The 19,041-nt window shown below is 27.2% G+C and overlaps 3 protein-coding genes across 14 annotated transcripts; 2 read left to right on the top strand and 1 right to left on the bottom strand.

The window, feature by feature from the left end:
- Positions 1-3: 3 nt before the first annotated feature.
- On the top strand, positions 4-1,769 carry LOC124423948 (box C/D snoRNA protein 1). The gene is made up of 7 exons (XM_046962348.1): positions 4-144; positions 262-443; positions 519-610; positions 678-856; positions 980-1,177; positions 1,263-1,387; positions 1,457-1,769. The coding sequence occupies exons 1-7, from the start codon at positions 125-127 to the stop codon at positions 1,693-1,695; spliced, it is 1,035 nt and encodes a 344-aa protein (XP_046818304.1). The 5' UTR covers positions 4-124; the 3' UTR covers positions 1,696-1,769.
- A 564-nt stretch (positions 1,770-2,333) lies between these two features.
- LOC124423950 (vesicle-trafficking protein SEC22b) lies at positions 2,334-3,846 on the bottom strand. Of its 3 annotated transcripts, none has more exons than XM_046962350.1 (6): positions 3,714-3,846; positions 3,542-3,644; positions 3,186-3,295; positions 2,947-3,107; positions 2,722-2,868; positions 2,334-2,633 (listed from the first exon to the last, which is right to left on the bottom strand). In XM_046962350.1, the coding sequence occupies exons 2-6, from the start codon at positions 3,614-3,616 to the stop codon at positions 2,485-2,487; spliced, it is 642 nt and encodes a 213-aa protein (XP_046818306.1). In that variant the 5' UTR covers positions 3,617-3,644; positions 3,714-3,846; the 3' UTR covers positions 2,334-2,484. The 3 variants fall into 3 exon arrangements, with proteins under 3 accessions (XP_046818306.1, XP_046818308.1, XP_046818307.1); XM_046962352.1 differs by having other exon boundaries at positions 3,766-3,784; XM_046962351.1 differs by having other exon boundaries at positions 3,542-3,659; positions 3,714-3,759.
- Positions 3,847-4,487: 641 nt separating this feature from the next.
- LOC124423945 (protein transport protein Sec16A) lies at positions 4,488-19,040 on the top strand. 10 transcript variants are annotated; one of them, XR_006942201.1, is made up of 20 exons: positions 4,488-5,595; positions 5,707-6,385; positions 6,476-6,698; positions 6,785-7,210; positions 7,332-7,417; positions 7,484-7,694; positions 8,330-8,433; positions 8,544-8,700; positions 8,958-9,096; positions 9,163-9,427; positions 9,513-9,682; positions 9,761-10,345; positions 10,434-10,898; positions 11,139-11,171; positions 12,734-12,979; positions 13,352-13,730; positions 13,824-13,915; positions 14,751-14,795; positions 15,460-15,546; positions 16,378-19,040. XR_006942201.1 is itself a non-coding variant. In XM_046962339.1 (20 exons), exons 2-20 carry the CDS (start codon positions 4,930-4,932, stop codon positions 16,384-16,386), a joined length of 5,022 nt encoding a protein of 1,673 aa, XP_046818295.1. In that variant the 5' UTR covers positions 4,488-4,789; positions 4,917-4,929; the 3' UTR covers positions 16,387-19,040. The 10 variants fall into 10 exon arrangements, 8 of the variants coding, with proteins under 8 accessions (XP_046818295.1, XP_046818294.1, XP_046818300.1 ...); XR_006942200.1 differs by having other exon boundaries at positions 14,748-14,795; XM_046962339.1 differs by lacking the exon at positions 14,751-14,795 and having other exon boundaries at positions 4,488-4,789; positions 4,917-5,595.
- Position 19,041: the final 1 nt, after the last annotated feature.

Genomic DNA, 19,041 nt, shown 5'->3' with positions numbered 1-19,041 from the left:
CGTGTAATATTTATATTAGGACAATAAATAATTTTGTTTTAATCTTAAATAAAATTCTTAATTATGAGATAAATTAAATAATAAAAAAATCAAGTGGTATTGTTTTTAAAGATATATTAACAAAATGGCGACGTCCAATGTCAAGTAAGTACAAATTATTAACGTAATAAAAATACTTATTATTAAGAAAGAGAAACAAGATTCAGAAAAAAAGAGTTATAGATTCGATTAGAGAAAGAAACAAATTATTTTTGCTTACAGATTAGAAAAATGTGAAGTGTGTAGTGCAAATAAAGCAAAATATACTTGTCCAAAATGTGAGGTTAGAACATGCTGTCTTTTATGTGTAAATATTCATAAAAAAGAACTCGAATGCGATGGAATTCGAGACAGAATAAAGTTTAAACCATTATCTTCGTTTACTGATTTAGATCTCTTAAATGGTACATCGTTTTATATAAATAGATTAATTGTTTCGACATACTAAATGATAAAAAGGAATGTAATGTAAATTTCAGATTATCGACTGCTTGAAGAAGTTGGTAGATCTGTTGATAAATTTAAAAAGAATCCACTAAAAAAATGCACACGAAACATTGATTTACCTGTGGTATGTTATTAATATATTTTGTATATTTTAATAAGTTTAGGACTATATTCCATGTATAATACCGCAGCATTTAAACAGACTAAGGACAGGTGCTTATAACAGGAAAGTTAATTTCTATTTTATGCCACAACATTTTACTAAACATAAAAGGAATACAACATTTTTAAAATGGAAAACGAATGAACTATTTTGGAGAATAGAATGGTTATTTCCACAAGCAGATAACATAATACAGGTCACAGAAAGGTATGTATGTGTGTATATATATATACATATATACACATATGAATATATATTGAAATATTTTATATATATATATAAATATAATTTAGAACTACTTTATATAAAAAAAATCTTTATAATTATTAGAGCCTTGGAAACAGTTCGTTTGTCAGTTCTCTTAGAGCAAGTTTTATATCCTCTTAAAGCGATGGAGGAGAAAAGTGATATGGAAAATCTGAATTTAAAATTAAGTTTAAATGATAAATTACAATTTTATCAAGCTGCTGATATAAATGGATTAAAAGTTCTTTTTAAAACTGAGAAGATAACAAAGTCTAATATGAGGTAACTAAAATATTAAATTGTGTATAATTGTATATACTATAGATTAAATATTGAATTATTTCAATAAATATGTGATACTTTTCAGATTTCACGAATTAGATATTACACTTACACTGAAGGAAAATTTAGAAAATAAAACTATAATAGAATTTCCAACATTGCATGTAGTTTTAAAAGATCATGTAGATATGTATGAAATTATAGATACAGGTAAATATTATAAGGTATTTTGTGTATTTATATTTCAATAATAAATTGATCTTTCATATTTCGTTTCAGATGATGAAGAAATTTATCCTAAAAAAAACTTTGAACAAAAAAGAAGATGGTCATATAAAGACAAAGGAGAAATACAAGACATAAATAAACCTGTAAATTATTTTTTTAATACTACTTCTATAGAATCTGATGACGAAGATATTGCAAGTAATATCAAACAAAATACAGAAGATAAAAGCAGAAAGTGTGGTTTTAATATACCTAATTACGATGAATTGATTAAAACAAATATAATATAATATTAACATTCTAGAAATAATTTTTATAATAAAAGAAAAAAAGAAAAATAATAAAGAAGATCTATTAATTTGAACATTCTAATTTATTCGTGCATCTGCACAGGCAAAATTTAGCTATCAAATTCTGCTATTAGAATTTAAAGTTTTATTATAAATACTATCTTTTAGTAAACTGGCACAATTTGATAGAAACATTACAACATTAATAACACATACAATCAAATATTCACAAGTTTGATTGGTTCTTTTTCCATCACGTATAATATAATGTAAATATTTATATATTAGATTCCTTGTACATTACCCCCAAAATACCATAGTTAATAAATAAATTATTAATTGGAATCCAACATTTTTGGAAGTGTGATGAAAAAAGATTTTCATAAATTTAAGCTATAATAATGAACTTACAAAATGATAACTTATGTTTAGCATATATCTTTTTCATATTTGAAACTTACATTGTAATTGTTCTGCAATTTACTTTTATTTGTATCAAAAACAAAATTAAGTCATCTTTTGTTTTCTAGTAAAATCTCTATAATTTTATTAATAATTGAATAAAAATTAATGTGTATAATACACAATATTGTGTGATGAATAAAGGCTAACAAATTTGATAATAACAACAAGTAGCCTAATTGTGTAATCCCTATATTTGAAAAATAAAATCCAAAGATGATAGTCATAAATCCATTTTTTACCCTCATGATAACACAGTGTATTTCTGGCTTTTAGATTTGAACAAACTTTGTTGTGAATAAACCATTTTTTTATGTTTGTGATCAACTAAAGGATAAAGAAGTATAACAGAAATACTAGAAATGCAACGAGAATAGCAACTGCTTTGACATACATAGATTTGCTATTTAAATGTGCTGCATCTTTCTTATATTTTTGTGATAGCATAGATAAATTTTGTGTTTTTGTATCCAATTCTGTAAATGATTTAAAATATAGTCATATATATAATAATATATAGTCATATTTACTGCTATAACTTTTTGTTAAAGTATATTAATTTACCTGAAAGTACAGTTCCTCTTTGTAAAACATCATCAATATTTTGAACCATAATCCTTTGAACATCTTGCAATTGAGTGTTAAGAGCATTCATATTTCTACGTGATCTACCATCTGAGAAAACTTTTTTAGCTTTTTGAATGTAAGTATCTGTGTAAAAAAATTGATGTTACATTATGATAATACCATATATATGATATAAATACTTTTGAAACTTTTATTACATACCAAATTCAATAAAAGCATAAGGCCTAGCAACAGTATTAACACGTTTACCATACTGAGAATGAAATTCTTGAGCTATATCTTCTAAATAACTATAAGCTATTCGTTTACTATAATTCCTTTCGCATAATACCAAATAACATACCTCATTTTCAATTAAATAACTGTTAAATAAAAAGTATTATGATATAAATATATGTATATCAAACTTTATATTATTTATTTCTTATTGATAAACTTACTGAAAAAGATATGGTCCAGTTTCTATAGTACATCTTGTAGGTGACTGTAAACCTAATTTTCTAAATAACATTTTTGCTTGATTCTGATATTCCAAAGTACTTCTTTCACTCTACACAAATGCAAAAGAAATGAAAAATGTAATTAATGCTTTCAATTTTATGTAAATTCATAGTACCTAAGGATTATCAATATCATTTTATAAAAATTTATTTATTATTGTAATATAAAACAAAAATATATATATATATATATATATATATATTACATATACAAATAATACAAGTTTCAGATCATAATTAGAATAAAAAATTTCGTTAAAAAGTAAAGTGACATTTCATCATAACAGATTTCTAACCTGTTCATCTTCTTGCATGGTAGCCGCCAATGGCAGACCATCTGATATTCTTGCTATCATTGTTAATAATACCATTTTAATATAAATTAATTAACAGCTCAATCTGAAACAATAATAACTACACAATATTTTATTTCTATGTTCGAAAGTTCAATATTCAACATTTATTTACGCGCAACTAATCACGGATGTGGCCAATCCACCAACGTCCATTCGCTACCTACCACGTCAGTAATATAATTTTTCATGGACTACGTTGCACATTCTTTAACTTTCTTAATATTAGACATCTAATTAATGAGTAACGGTCATAATACATATATATATGTATAAATGTTACAATATAATTTATACAAATATATAATAAAATTATTAAGAATCAGTAAAATAAAATAACGACAGAATGATACAAATTTAATAAACGCTAATATTTTTCCTCTTTCCTTTTGACTTTCAAGAGCGGGAGATTCGTCGATGTTATCGAATAAATGAACGAAATATTTAAAATGTATGAAATTCTTTACTTTTTCATCTAATCATATTTCTCACACAGCAATATTCTCGAATCGTGCAACAGTGTAGGTTCCAAATTGCTTTAAAACAAAATGATTAGTTTCTTATCGAAAAAAACAAAAAGAAATGCATTTGACTTTTAAATCTATGTATTTCTAAGCGATATCTGATTCTATTTAGTTTAAAAGAATTTTAGAAAATAAGGAATGCTACCTAATTGCTTCGTCCTATATCGCTTGAAAACTCATCACTATGAAGCTGATAAACGAATTTTATTTAAGATGATTTATCCAAAATGAGACGAGATGTGGATTTTAAAAAACTTATATATATATACATATATATATTGCAACGTTGCAATGTTAAAACGCTTTAGCAAAAAGTATGATTTGCGACGCCTAGCGGTAGACCAAAGAAAGTTTCCATAGATGTTTCTGTAGTACGCGTCCGCCTTACGATGCGTCTACGGTTCTGCTCACGTGGAAAGTCAACGAGGAAAATTTGTGACGTGCTTAACCCACATCCACACCGATGTAAGGTATCCGTGAACACACGAATGTGTGCGTTCTTGTGATTCCCTTTATCTGGTTTTCCGTCAAAAAAGTCTGCACGAAACTGGCAAACGAATTCATAATTTTTCCCTTATGCGTGCAATATTATCCTGACGGTTGATCTTTGGTGTTCGTATAATGTATAAACTTTCTTATGGAGAGAAACACGAAAGACTATAGCTAGGTGAGTGAACGTCGAAAGGTCCATGAACGCAATGGGACCCCTTTGAATTTCACCAGCTGGTACATTGTCTCTTTTCGAGACACACGTAAATTTAATTATTACATGATCACTTTTTGCAATCAAACAGCACAATTACTGGAATGTATCAACTAAATTTTTCCAATAAGCAAAAAAATAACCCAGAAAATCCAAATCAGCCGAAGGAATATTATTCTGCAGGACATTCAGAAGGGCACATACAACAAATATCTTCAGGTTATAATATTACCAGCGTTCAGAATATTGGTACTCCAGATAATATACTTATGCCAACTGCAGATTATACAAAATCCATGGAGAGTTTTCAATCTGTTGATGGTCAGTCTATTGCTACACATGAACATGCTGTCTCAAGCATGTATCAAACAAATGCCAATAAAGTTGCTGATAATGCATCACAAAATATGTATGATCAGTGGTATAATAATAATGCTATACCACCACCGATCGAAAATTCATGGTTCTCAAAAGATAATATACGCGGAACAAAACAATGGCCTGAACAAATTGTTGAAAATTACGAAAATATTCAACAGCCTTCTGAGTTTGTTAATTTAGAAGTTGTTATTCCTGCACTAGAAGAACGTGACATTTACGGATCTCGAGATTCTATAAATAGGGAAACATTAGATAATGATCCTAAAGCTGTTGTAAATGTTCAAAAAGAAACAATTAATGTACGTGAATATAGACAAGAAGTGAATAATGTTGAAGTTCCTTCTATACAACAGCACACACAAAGTCATCGATCTTTACAACAGGACCAAGTATGTTTGTTTTATATATTACAATATTTTTTTTTTATATATTAATAATATGATGATCTGTCAACATATACATTAATCATTTTTATTGTAATTAATAAATTTTGTTTTTAGGCTCTAAACAATTATGAATTTGCATCGAATGATAGAAACACATTTTTAGAAACTGGAGAATTAACAGATTCTCATCCTGATCATGAATTATCTCCACCAAATCAGGATGATGAAAACGATGAAGTCCCTAATGATATTCCTTTTCTACGTGAAGTTCCTGGTCAATCTAGTTCTATTGATCTTAGAAATGATAGAAATGATCCTGCAGGGCAAGAACAATATATACAATCTGTTCAGCGACTTTCAGATCCAAGAAGAAATGATCCTTCTGGACAAGAACAAGGGCTTCAAATTAGAAATATATCTGATAGATCTGAACGTCGAGATGTTCCACCTGGCCAAGAAAGAAGTATATCTTCTCTTTCTCGGAGTGAATCAGATACATTAGAACGTCAAAATGATCCTTCTGGCAGAGAACGTTCTTTGCCTCCACAACAGTCTAGAAATGATCCATCGGGAGAAGAGAGATACCAGGTACAATCTCAAATAATGCTTGAATCAAGTGAAATACGTGAAATACCTGGAAGAGGCAATGAATCTGAAGAAGTTACTCAACAATCAGATGGAGGACTTAGACAAATTCCAGGAGGTGCATCTCCTAACGAAACCATTCAATCTTCAGATGATAGATCTACAGGACGAGTAGTTACAGGTTCTCAAGAGTTTCCTTTGTCCATTCGTAAGGATATATAAATAATTTTTACAATCATATATATATGTTGAATATTTAATTGTTGAAGTTCTCACATTTTTTAAATTAATATTTTAGCCTCTATTTCGGATCAAGCAACTGATTCAAGAAATAAACGAGAGGAAGCAGTTGGAGCATCCGAAGGTGGTAATCAAAGTGTTCAAGTACCATCAGTACGTAAAGATTCTTATGAAAATGAAGATGATGAAGGATCTGGAAACAGTAGGGAAGATAGTAGAGAAAGACATAGAGATGCCAGTCCTGAGCGCAGACGTTATGATTATGATAGAAAAAATACATAGTGAGTTATGTTAATATATAAATTAATTAAATATTTATGATATTAAAGTATAAAAAATTATTAATAAAAAAATCAATTTACTGCAGTTACGATCGTGAGCGTGAGTATGATGATGATTATTATTACGAACGTCGACGTGGAGTAGATAATGAAAGACCATATAATGATTTCGAACGTCGAGATCTTTCTTATAGAGATGACGATCGTAAACATCATAGTCGTGATGATTTGGATCGTCATCCAAGGGATGAAATTGAAAGAAGAAATAGAGTTAAAGATGATTCAGATGATAGAGATGGACGAAGAAGGCAAGATGATCGTAGGAGAGATAGAGGCGATGATCCACGTAGGAGGGAAAGAGAAATTAGAGATTATGATTTGAGATATACTAGAGATAGAGAATACGTCGGTCGCGATAGAAGAAGGGACGACAGACGACCTAGAAGATACGATGATTATGATATTAGAGACCCTTACAGAAGGGAATATTATGAAGATCCTTATAGTAGAAGGTATTTAAAAAAAAAAAAATATATATATATATATATATATATATATATATACATCTTATTACTATATTTTTAATACTAATATAAAAAATTTACATTAGTTTGTAAATAAAAATATTTTCAGTTCTAGACCTTCTAGCAGATCTTCTTATAATGACAGAGATAGGGAATACTACATGCGTTCTAGAGATCCTTATTATGCTTACAATGGTAAGTTCTACCAAAGTAGAAAAGGAAACATGTTTATAAGAAAAATATACGTCTAATTTTTTTCAGGATATGGTGGATATGACTATAATGCTCATTATGGTAACAATTATTACGCATATCTCGAGAATTTACGTCGTACCAATCCTGCTGCTTATGCAGAATGGTATCATAAATATTATGCCAGCCAGCATCCACAGCAACACATATCTAGAGGTGTTAGTAATTATCCAGAGGATAGAGCTAGCGTACATTCAGGACGCAGTTCTTGTGAGGAACGGTAAGCATTATTGATTAATTCATTGAATTCAATGAATGTATAATAACTAAATGCATAAACAGAAATTCTAAATCTTATAAAAGTCTTAATCTTATAATATATCAGATTTTTTACAAATCCAAGTGCATGCTTCCATTCACCAAACAAAGCTCTATACGTTTCATATTTTGGTTATCCTGAATGGGGGAAGAGTTTTCCACAGAGAAGAACTTCTAGTCACAATTTGAATAGGTGAGACCGAGAGACTTATTTCTCTCGGTTTAGTATTAATATTTGTCAAAATGTATAGAATGTATTATTAGATATCTAAAATAAATTGTAGTTTGTAATGATAACAGTTAGAATTCTTTATCAATATAAATATCATATTACACAAACATCTAAAAATTAAATAGTAGATGACATTTTGTGAGAAGGTTTCTTTAATTTTAGCTTAGAATATTTGTTCTTTGTCAAATGATATTTATATGTTGTAGCTTGAAATTAATGCTTTCAATAGGTTTTGTATTTTTTATGATGTGAAGTATGTATATTGTGTACATTGCAGTTTATATATTTTATGTATATTTTTTTTTCTTTTTAAATAATGAAAAATATTATGAAAGATATAACAACACATTAGGTATTATTTTTAGAACCACTGGAGATAAACGAACCTTAGCTCATATGTCACAGTTTGAAGACTCAACAACATCTGCACGACTAACACCAACAAAATATTCCACTTGCCATGTATATGGTAAAGTTTTTATATTATTTTTGTAGTTCAGATATTATATCAGTACTTATCAATTGTTTAGGTATATAATGTATTTCATTATTTCTATTAACAATATATCTTTTTCTCAGGATCTTTTTCTGTTGGATCACTTATACATGTTCAGCCAAGTTATCCAGCTGATGGTGAAAGGGCTAAAGTGGACATTTTACGAGTGGACAATTTATTCTTACATGATCCTGTTGCACGTGATTTACGTGCCTATCCGGGACCTCTAATTAAACAAGTGTAATTAACATTACAATTTAAGCATGTATATCTATAGTTTATTTAATATTTTCTATTTCGATGGAATCTTGCATGAATTATAATTTTAAATAATTACATTATTGAAAAAAAGAGCACATATTTGATATGTAAGCATGTTCAATTCCATTATAATAGTAGCAATCACAAAATTATACATAATTATTTTTAAGTGTTTAATTATTGTTTTAATTACATATAAAACAATAAGTTAATGAATTATGACATTTATTTTATAGAGGAGTCACGCACAAGAAAACGATAATTAAATACTGCGAAAATAAAATTAAAAATGCAACAGCAAATGATGATATGATTGATCGTGCTTCTTATATACTTTTGTATGAATTGATGATTATGCTAATCCAACAAAATGGCGTAAGTAATTTTTATGAAAAGAATAATTATTTGAAAAAATTTTATCTAATTATAATTAATTTTCAGAATGTTGTCGGCGTTGATATAGCAGCACTTTTACTTAGAAATAAAGATGCTTATCCTTATGATGTAAATAAGCAAAAGCTGCAAGATACAGGAAGAAGAGAGTCTGTGATGTCACAACGATCTGGAATAAGTGTAAATGGAAACAATCAGGATATTCCAGTAACTGCTGAAAAAGTTGAAAGTACTAAACAACAGAAAACTGTAGAACAAATGACAGATGAATTTAGAAATACACTTCTTTATGGATTAGTTCAAGAAGCATTAGGTATATATATTTATGTATATAATCATTTATATACATTCTGTTAGCATAAATTTAGTTATTAACATAAATCTATAATATTCTGCAGAATATGCTATGACTGAAGGACTATGGGGACATGCATTATTTTTAGCTAGCAAATTGGATAAGCGTACCTATGCTTCAGTAATGACACGATTTGCAAATAGTCTATTACCTTCTGATCCATTACAGACATTATATCAGTTGCATTCTGGTCGCATACCAGCTATTGTAACAGTAAGGATTTACTGTTTTTGATATAATTAAATTACATATATAAGATAATTAATACATTGATTTCTATTTGGCTGACAGTGTGTAGCAGATCCACGATGGGATGACTGGAGACCTCACTTAGCTATGATTATTTCAAATACATCTACTAATCCTGAAATTAATCGGCGATCAATAACAACACTTGGAGATACACTTTTTGCGAGAGGGGATATCTATGCGGCTCATTTTTGTTACATTCTGGCACAAGTTGATTTTAGTGCATATGGAATAAATTCAGCAAAACTTGTTCTTATTGGTTCTAATCATCACAAGCCGTATTCTGAATTTATGACAACAGAAGCTGTTATGCTAACAGAAATTTATGAATATGCTCGTAATCTTAGCGAGCCTGGTTTTACTTCGGTAGATCTTCAAACTTTTAAATTTGATCTGGCAGTCAAAATGGTTGATTATGGCCTGATAGAGAAAGCTTTACTTTATATAGAACAAATTGCAGTAAACATTTTTAATGAACCTTCAAAATATAAAAAATCTTTTATTACGGCAGTTTATGCTTTGGGTGATAAAATCAAATATCATGATCCTGTTTGCAAAGATTCTACTGAAGATGCTACTAATCTTACTTGGTTAAATAATTTAGCAGAAATTGTAAATAAATATCAGGTAATATCTTATATTATATTATTTTAATTGACAAAATCGTAGTATTAATAACAACGTTTGGAAATAATAATTTTCTATGATGTTGTAGATTGGAGAAATTGTTGAAGGTGATGCATATGAATTGCAAGTTAATACAGATGGACAGAATAATTTACAAAGTCAAGAAACCCATGACATTAAATTACAATCACAACAACAACAAATACAACAACAGTGGATTACTAAACAAGCTGAGTACAAAGATGGACCAACATCTATGGTAGATGTTACAGCCCCAGATATGCAATCAGATTGGGAACCATTATCATTGCCGTCAAATATACAACAAGATACATATGATCAATCTACACAATATATACATAATAATGAAAGTAATCAATATCAACAATCTCAGCAACAAGATTACTGGAACCAACAACAAACATATTATCAAAATAATTTTGGCAGAAACGGTGGTACATCTCCTAGTTGGCAGCAACAATCTACTCATGCTCAATATGATGATCAGCCTGACATTGATAATTCTCAACAACAGGAAAAATGGAACTATGAGGTAAACTGAATATTTCTTAATAATATTTTATAAGATATATATATATAAATGCATTTTTAATGTAATCATTTCCCATACATGTAATATTATTATATCATACAACTATAACTTATTCTATTTCTATTTGTGTTTGTCCATTTTGGGAAGCTTTTATTTCCTGATATTAAATATTAATGCTTTAACTAAAATAAATTAGGATTATAATATCTTATCTCTTTCTTAATGCTTGCATATGGACAGGCGGAAAGAGAAGAAAAAACATCTACTCCTGAAGTAAGTAATTATACGCTTACTCTGGGTAATAATCTCAATTCTGAATGGCCATTGGATGGCAAGAATAATAGCACCTTACGTCGCCGTAAAGTACTGACTACATTAAATTCCTGCGCTTCTTCTGAAACATCTGTTTTAGACAGTATATCACAGTATAATTCTACAATGGTTTCAAGTTTTCATACTCTTGCAAACTCTGAAATTAATGTCGAAAAATCTAAAAAATTTATTAAGTATCCTAAAATATCTGCTGCATATCCAAAACTTTTACATGATAATAAAATTCACCCAAAAAATATACCAAAATCAAAGAAAATTGATCCTAAATATGTTAAGCCACCATCTTCACAACCTCCTGTTTTTTTGAAATGTAAAGTAAAGAAACAGACTATAGTTAATACAAGTGAAGAAGCATCAAATCAAAAAATTAAAACAAATTCACAAAAAACAGATTTAGATATCCAGTTTGATATTGCACAATTTCATCCTTTCAATGATCCATCTGATCCATTATCAGAAAGCATAAATATAAGCAATAACAATAACAACAACAACAACAACCATAATAATAATAATAATAATAATAATAATAATAATAATAATAATAAAAATAATGGTCAAACATTAGAACAGTACTGCACTTTTGAAGAGAAAAAAGTTGTAAGAGTGGCACCTCACATTAGAAGAAAAGATGTAATTTGTGATACAGTAGATGCATGGTCATATTCTAATAGTAAAGATCTATCTCATTACAAACCATTAATATTTAGAGGAACTTATCCAATAGATGTACCAATTTCATCTGAAAACAAACATTATTCATTAACAGATACAGATTTTGTGCAGGAACATATTTCTATAAATTATGATATTGATGTTCCTACGTATTGTGAATAGGATATATAATACAAACAAAATATTTAGTGTATTTCTTATAAATACTTTCATGCCATTTCTATATAATACAATGAAATAGTGTTGTTAATTATATTGCGCAGTGTCGTTGCTATTATAAGTTTTTATATAAGAATGTCATCATTATTTAGTACTATTTTATGTGTGAACAATCTGTACAAAAAATATTTTAAAATATTTTGTTAGAAGTTGCATTATATTATAGTTTATGTATTCGTTATCACACAATGTGTGTATATATATATAATATATTTTATATATATATATATATATATATATATATATATATATATATATAAAATATATATGAACACACAAATATGTTATTATGGTAAGCAGAAAATAAAAATTATTGTGTTATGCGATACCATTGTGTTTTTAAGCATTTATATTTGCCTTTATTATTTATTAAAAAATGATATATTTGTGTTTCTAAATATTATTATTATATTATTAATCTAAGTAATATAAATAATTTATTTTTGATTGATAAACATATATCAAATATGAAAAATAATATTTTATTGTTATTCATCATATAAATCACAAATTGCAATACTTATGCAAATAATTACTTATACATTAATTTATACATAATGGATTTCAAAGAATAAATTTGCGATTATGACTTATATATTTTATTTCAGCCAATGCAACCAGCAATTTCTATGACATCTTCTACGGGTAAACAATATGATCCATTAGAAGAGTTAGACGCCTTAGAAACACCAAGACAAACTGCTAAATCTACAACAGAAACTAAGAAGACATCTGAAAAAAATACTGAAAAGAAACCGCCTAATGGAGGTAGTTCATGGTTTGGAGGTCTGTTCAGTAAATTGGCTCCAAAACCACGTAATCAAATGATACTACCAGATGACAGTAATCCTACGGTAACGTATCTATGATATATTCTCTCCCTTTTTTTGTTTTTCGTTTTTTTTTATAATAGAAAAATTACAATAGATAATTTTATGTTTTATATAACAAAGGGCTTAGGCGGATTTTTGTGGTAATTGATCATCAGTGATCAAATGGAAGATAAGCAGGCCAGTATTATTTGGCTTTGATAAAATGATTGATTAATTACTAACTTTGTCATTGTTTATTTATCAGTAGAGATTGCATTGTTTACGTGTGGAATATTGCAAGATTTAAACTACATAAGCCCTATGTATTATTAAGTAATAAAAGTTATATACTACAGCATGTTCCATCTGAATAAATAACATACACACAATTAATATAAATACTTTCATTTACAGATTGTTTGGGATCCTGTTGCAAAAAAATGGATGAATAAAGATGAAGATGCAGATACTAGTTCAGCAGCTTTGCCTCCACCACCAAAAGCAACTGATATGGGTATCAAACCAACATCAACTGAACAAGTTACTGTACCTCAACCCCCTATACATAATAAACAATCTAAAGAAGCAATGAACATAAATGGTTCTAAAGTACACGCTAATTACAATATGTTCAAATTGCAAAAAGGAAGAAATATGCGTGCTAATTATATAGATGTAATGAATCCAAACGGCGGGAAAAGCAGTACAGCTTCACCAAATGTACCAACACCTGCAACATCTCCATTTGTACCTATGGCTGTATCATCTCCTCAATTATTCATTCCTGCACCAGGTAAAAATGAAAATTAATATATAATAATATATGAGAATTGGAAAAATTAATGAGTTGAATGATAAAAATACATATTATTATTTTATATTGCAGTAAATGATCCGAGTGCACCTGTCGATTTTTTAACACCAGCTCCAGCACCAAGTATACCTGCTACACATCCTAATGAAAATGTAACTCAAGGAGTAAGTTAGATCTATAATATTTACATTTCTAGATTTAATTTCTACAAGTTACTTTAATAGTTATAACACATATACAACAATAACAGTACAGTTTCATACAAATTTTCCATCTTAAACAGTTTCTATCTGAAACACAACATACACAAAATACTTTTTCTTGCCGTTGCGTTTTGGCTGCAGTATGCTGGTATGCAGCTTAGTTTTTTATTTAAATCTTCTCGGAACTGTAATGTTAAGACACTTAAACATCCTTTTCTTTTCCTTTTCTTTAGAAATTATTCTGTCTTAAATGAGCTAAAATCAGTCCTAACTTTCCCTTAGACCTGTATATTTGTATCTATGCATAAACGGAGCAATAATGATTATAAACAAAAAGTGAAAAGTAGTAATTAATATTAATATCATATATTTCTTTGATTTAAATTTAATGTAAGTTTTATATACTTCTTGAAAGTTAGAATAAAGGAAATCATTAGAGCTCTGTATAAATGTGTTAATTTCTTTTGTTCTTTAACCTTTCCTTTTGATTGTCCAATTACAAAACAAATAATTATCATTTCTCTTTTTTTATTTAATTAAATTAAAGTAAATAAGACACAGTAATATGGAGAAAGTTGAATTTTAACAAAAGAGTATCAGGATACTTAGCATTATATCTTCTTAAAATTATTGTTTGTCGATTAGAAAAACATACGATCGAAAAACGATCTATTGTTTCAATAATCATATCGTAGGGCAAAAATATTTGATCAGACTTTCAAATTTTCCAATAGAATATTTTCTTGTGTGTATATGTGTTTAATCTATCTCTCTTTTTGTTTCCTTTTGCAAGCAGTCGGGGAGGCAGAATGATGTAGCCAAATAATAATTGTTGCTGATAGTAAGAATATCCATTTTATTAATTTTGAGTTATTTCATACCTAACACGCATGTCTTGCTACAATTGCTTAATGTTCGTTTATAATATTGGGTGCTTTTTTTATAATTTATTTTCTCTGTATACTTAAGATTTAAAATTCTTGACAGAACTGTAATATAATAAGTTTGTTTATTTTCTATTTCCTATTGTTATGTTAGTTTATTTAGTGTACATTTTCGTCTGTTTTTTTCATTTATATTAGATATTAATCGATCAAATTTATATTTTATTTTACTATTAATTTCCTTTGCACGTACCTAAGTAAATGTAAATAGTTGACATAAAGCATATTGCAATAATACGAGTAAACTAATTAGTATACAAATGTTTTATTATTAGTGCATGTTTACCTTTCAATAGTAAGTAATCTTATATTCCACAATGTAATGAATTGATAAATATTGTGAATTCTTATGCAAAGTTGTTGTAAATAATTTTTTCTTTTAACTATTATAATCTCATTAAAACCAATCTATTGAAGGATTGTTAACAAAAACATTTAAAAAGATATTACATGACATATTTTCTAAAATGTGCATAATATAAAGTAAATATATATGATACTTAATATTATGACAAGTATTGGTTAGTGAGACAACATTATTATGTTGTATATGGCATATAGCTCTCTCGATGGAGCTCAACCAGCTCATTATCGCGAGAGGTGCAGAGCTACACAATGAGGGATCCGCGTTTTCTCCAAAGGAATAAGGTAATACTACAATACACTAACTTTACACAGTTATGAAAGTTTGTCTATATCAAAATGTTTCAAACAATTATAATTATATTTACATTAAATGTTAATATATAAAGTTTAATACGAGTCCTTTTAAACCTCTTGTATCAAATATAATTCTTTAATGTTATAACACAAATAAGTTACAGCAATAGAGATTCATCTTTTTTACTTATTATAAAAGTTATGTAGATATATCATTTCTATTTCATAAAATAATCTGCAAAGCTTTGGGAAAGCTTGGTGGAGGATGTTTAATTGGTTTTTATCTTGCAATGTATGTTTATGCGTTAAGCAATATATAATTTTAATTTTACTGCTTTGTATTACTATTTTGCACATATATTATCTTATATAGGTAACATTCTAAAACAAATAGAAAATCTTCATTTTTCATATTTTTGTACTATGTTGTAAATAAACTCAAAAGTAAATCTAATGCGCATTAATACGTTCGGCGCCATTTTCAAATTATCTATTATATATTATCCATTTATTTTCATAGGTTTTATAATAATAAATATAATCTAGAACAGAAATAATTCTTTAGATTATATGAATTTTTTTTTTTTTTTTATATTAATGTAAATAAACTTCAATTTATAAAAGAATAAAAATATACATGATTCATCAATGTAGAACTGTATTTTAATTTAAAGCAAACAATTTTGATACATGACACCGAACGTATTAAAAATAATAAACGACTTATTTAATTTAGCATAATTATACAAATTTTCATTTTTAAAGGTTTATTTTAAAGTGTCTAATTTAAATTATATTAAAAGTATTGTTATTTTTAAGGACCAATGAACAAACCTGGTAATGTCAAGGATCGTGTAACGAAGAATGTGCAACATACTGGATATTCTCCATGATAAGTTCGATTACATATTTTTATCAGAATAATTGTTAATTAAATGAATTTCTTGTGTCCCATAAAAATTGAATTAATTACATAAAGTGTATATTATTGGTGTATGGCTAGCTAAAACTCTGTCTACATAGATTTTTAACTTAGATTTCGAATCGATCCATTTTTACTAGCAAAATAATCAGGAATTATGAAATTCGTAAATGTTCGAATTATGAAATTCGTAAATGTTCGAATTTCATTATAGATAGAAGATTTAGGAAAAGATTCAGAACTATTATAAGTGTAGTTAATAAAATAACAAAAATTCTAGCAATTATTTTTTACTTAAGAGTTGAGACATTCTGACAACTAGTGAACAATATAGTATCTTCTTAATTATATAAGATTTAATTAAAATAATAATTATTCTGTTATAAAAGACCCTTTTGTAATATTTCCTTATAGAAAATTACTTGACACTGCTATGAAAGCATACATACTTTGCATTTTCTAATTGATAACGAATTGGTTTAATCCCTAAATATTTCAAATATATTAAAAAAAAATCTATTTTTCTGTCAAATAATATTGTTGTCTTCAAAATGAATGGATTACTTTTTAAATTAACGTGGTACTTTTGTCATCTTATTAATATCTATGCTATAATATTATTATATACATTTATTTCTGAAATTAAAAGAAATAAACATTGTGCAAACTATAAATAAAATATTCTTTGGAATGTACGGTTACAAAGGACTAAGTTGTTTATGAAAAATTATTCAAATTATAAATGAAAAGCAAAAAATGTTTTGTTGTTATTATTTATAATTTATATAAAATATAAATAATTTGTCCTTTGTAAAATTATGTTCTACATATATATATTTGAAATAATACATAGTGGAAATGCTACAGAGTTTATATCTTAGTAATTATAAGTCTATTAAAAATGGCCTTGGTATGTGCTACAATTCCAAGTCTGATTTTATATGCTGGCTAAACTAAAAGAATGAAAAGGGTAAATTGAAGAATGTTAACATACAGAAATGTTATGAATTCTGTCTTTAAATGTGTAAGAATGAACAAGTATTGTTATTAATAGATAAATTATTAAGATATTGATACACCAATGTAATGTAACTGCCATCCTATAAGATTGTAAAGAAGAAAGCATAGTGTAATGTAGTGTTATTAGTGGAATAATGTTGTAGTTCAAAAAATTTCCTAATACTTTAAATAAAATCTTAAATATCCTACAGGTTGTGAAATGAGGAAAGTAAAAAATTAATATTTTATGCTCTTTTTTTGTGCATATTCATTAATTTTATAATTAAACGAATTATGCATATTGTTTTTATTTGCAACATTGCTGTTCTTATTAGATTATACAATTTTCTCAGAGTTTTAATATCATAATTACTAATAACAAACGAATATGAACTCTACATTACATTTGCCTTCATTTCTAAATAAACTTGCATTATGATCAATATTATATGCTGACGTGAAAGAAAAAATCAATATGTACAAATATAGTGTAAATTTTGAATTGATAAAGTGTATGCATAACTTACTATGAATACAAAATTACTTTAAGATTATTTTATTAATTAATGCTGGATGTTCATATTTAATGAAAATGTATAGTACTTTTGGATCACTGTTTGAAACTTTTTTTCTTGTAGTGTATAGCAATGTGATTATGACAAAATGTTTTAGCTTCATTCTTTTACGGATCTCATTCTTGTTTAATAAGATATTAATGATATCTCTGTATTATATCTGCCACCTGTTGCTGTGCTAACAATTTTTGTCTTTTAGTTGTTATATAAATTCCTGTATACATTTTTATTCTTGTGACATAGTAATAAATTGAGGTACTTGCTACATTTACAAGCTACAAGAGAATGGTTGCAATAGAATATGTGAAATGCTGTGTACTTGTATATATGTGGTATTTAAGATTTGTAAATATTTAAGATATAATAAGTTGTTTGGAGAAAGATTGGAAGTCAATTTAACTGTTAATATTTAACAGCAGATTTAATATACAATTCTCTTTGTACTTTGTAAAACTGTAAACATTTTTATTTGTGCAAATCCTGCATACCATTTATAAAAGTACACTGCATGTCTAATTTTTGAACTACACATTCAACGATAGAACAAAATAGAGTGTCAAGGTTGAATTGCATTAAAATGATTGTTAATTACATTTTAAATTTAGCACTAACAGCTTAAGATTATTAATATTATGTTCTTGATATATAAAAATACATCATACAAATAAATTTATTTTAGTGCAATGTCTACCCAAAATCTCTAACAGTGATACATTATCATGGAGAGAAATGCAAAGATTTTAAAATTAATGTTATAGTTACATGAAAATATTAAATTGAACTGGTATGTTATATATGTATAGGATGGTTGAAGATTGATATGAATGGCTTGGTTTAATATGCTAAATATATATATATATAATTTAGAATTCAAAGTTGTATGTTTATGGGAAATATGGATAATACTAAATGTATAATGTATATTGATAATATAACAACGGATGTCATATTGCTATTGCTATAATAATAAACTATAATGAAAGGAAT

Source organism: Vespa crabro, chromosome 4, assembly GCF_910589235.1.
Source record: "Vespa crabro chromosome 4, iyVesCrab1.2, whole genome shotgun sequence".
Lineage (NCBI taxonomy): Eukaryota > Metazoa > Arthropoda > Insecta > Hymenoptera > Vespidae > Vespa > Vespa crabro.
Note: the sequence above shows the minus strand (reverse complement) of the source record. Positions and strands in the feature narration are given on the sequence as shown.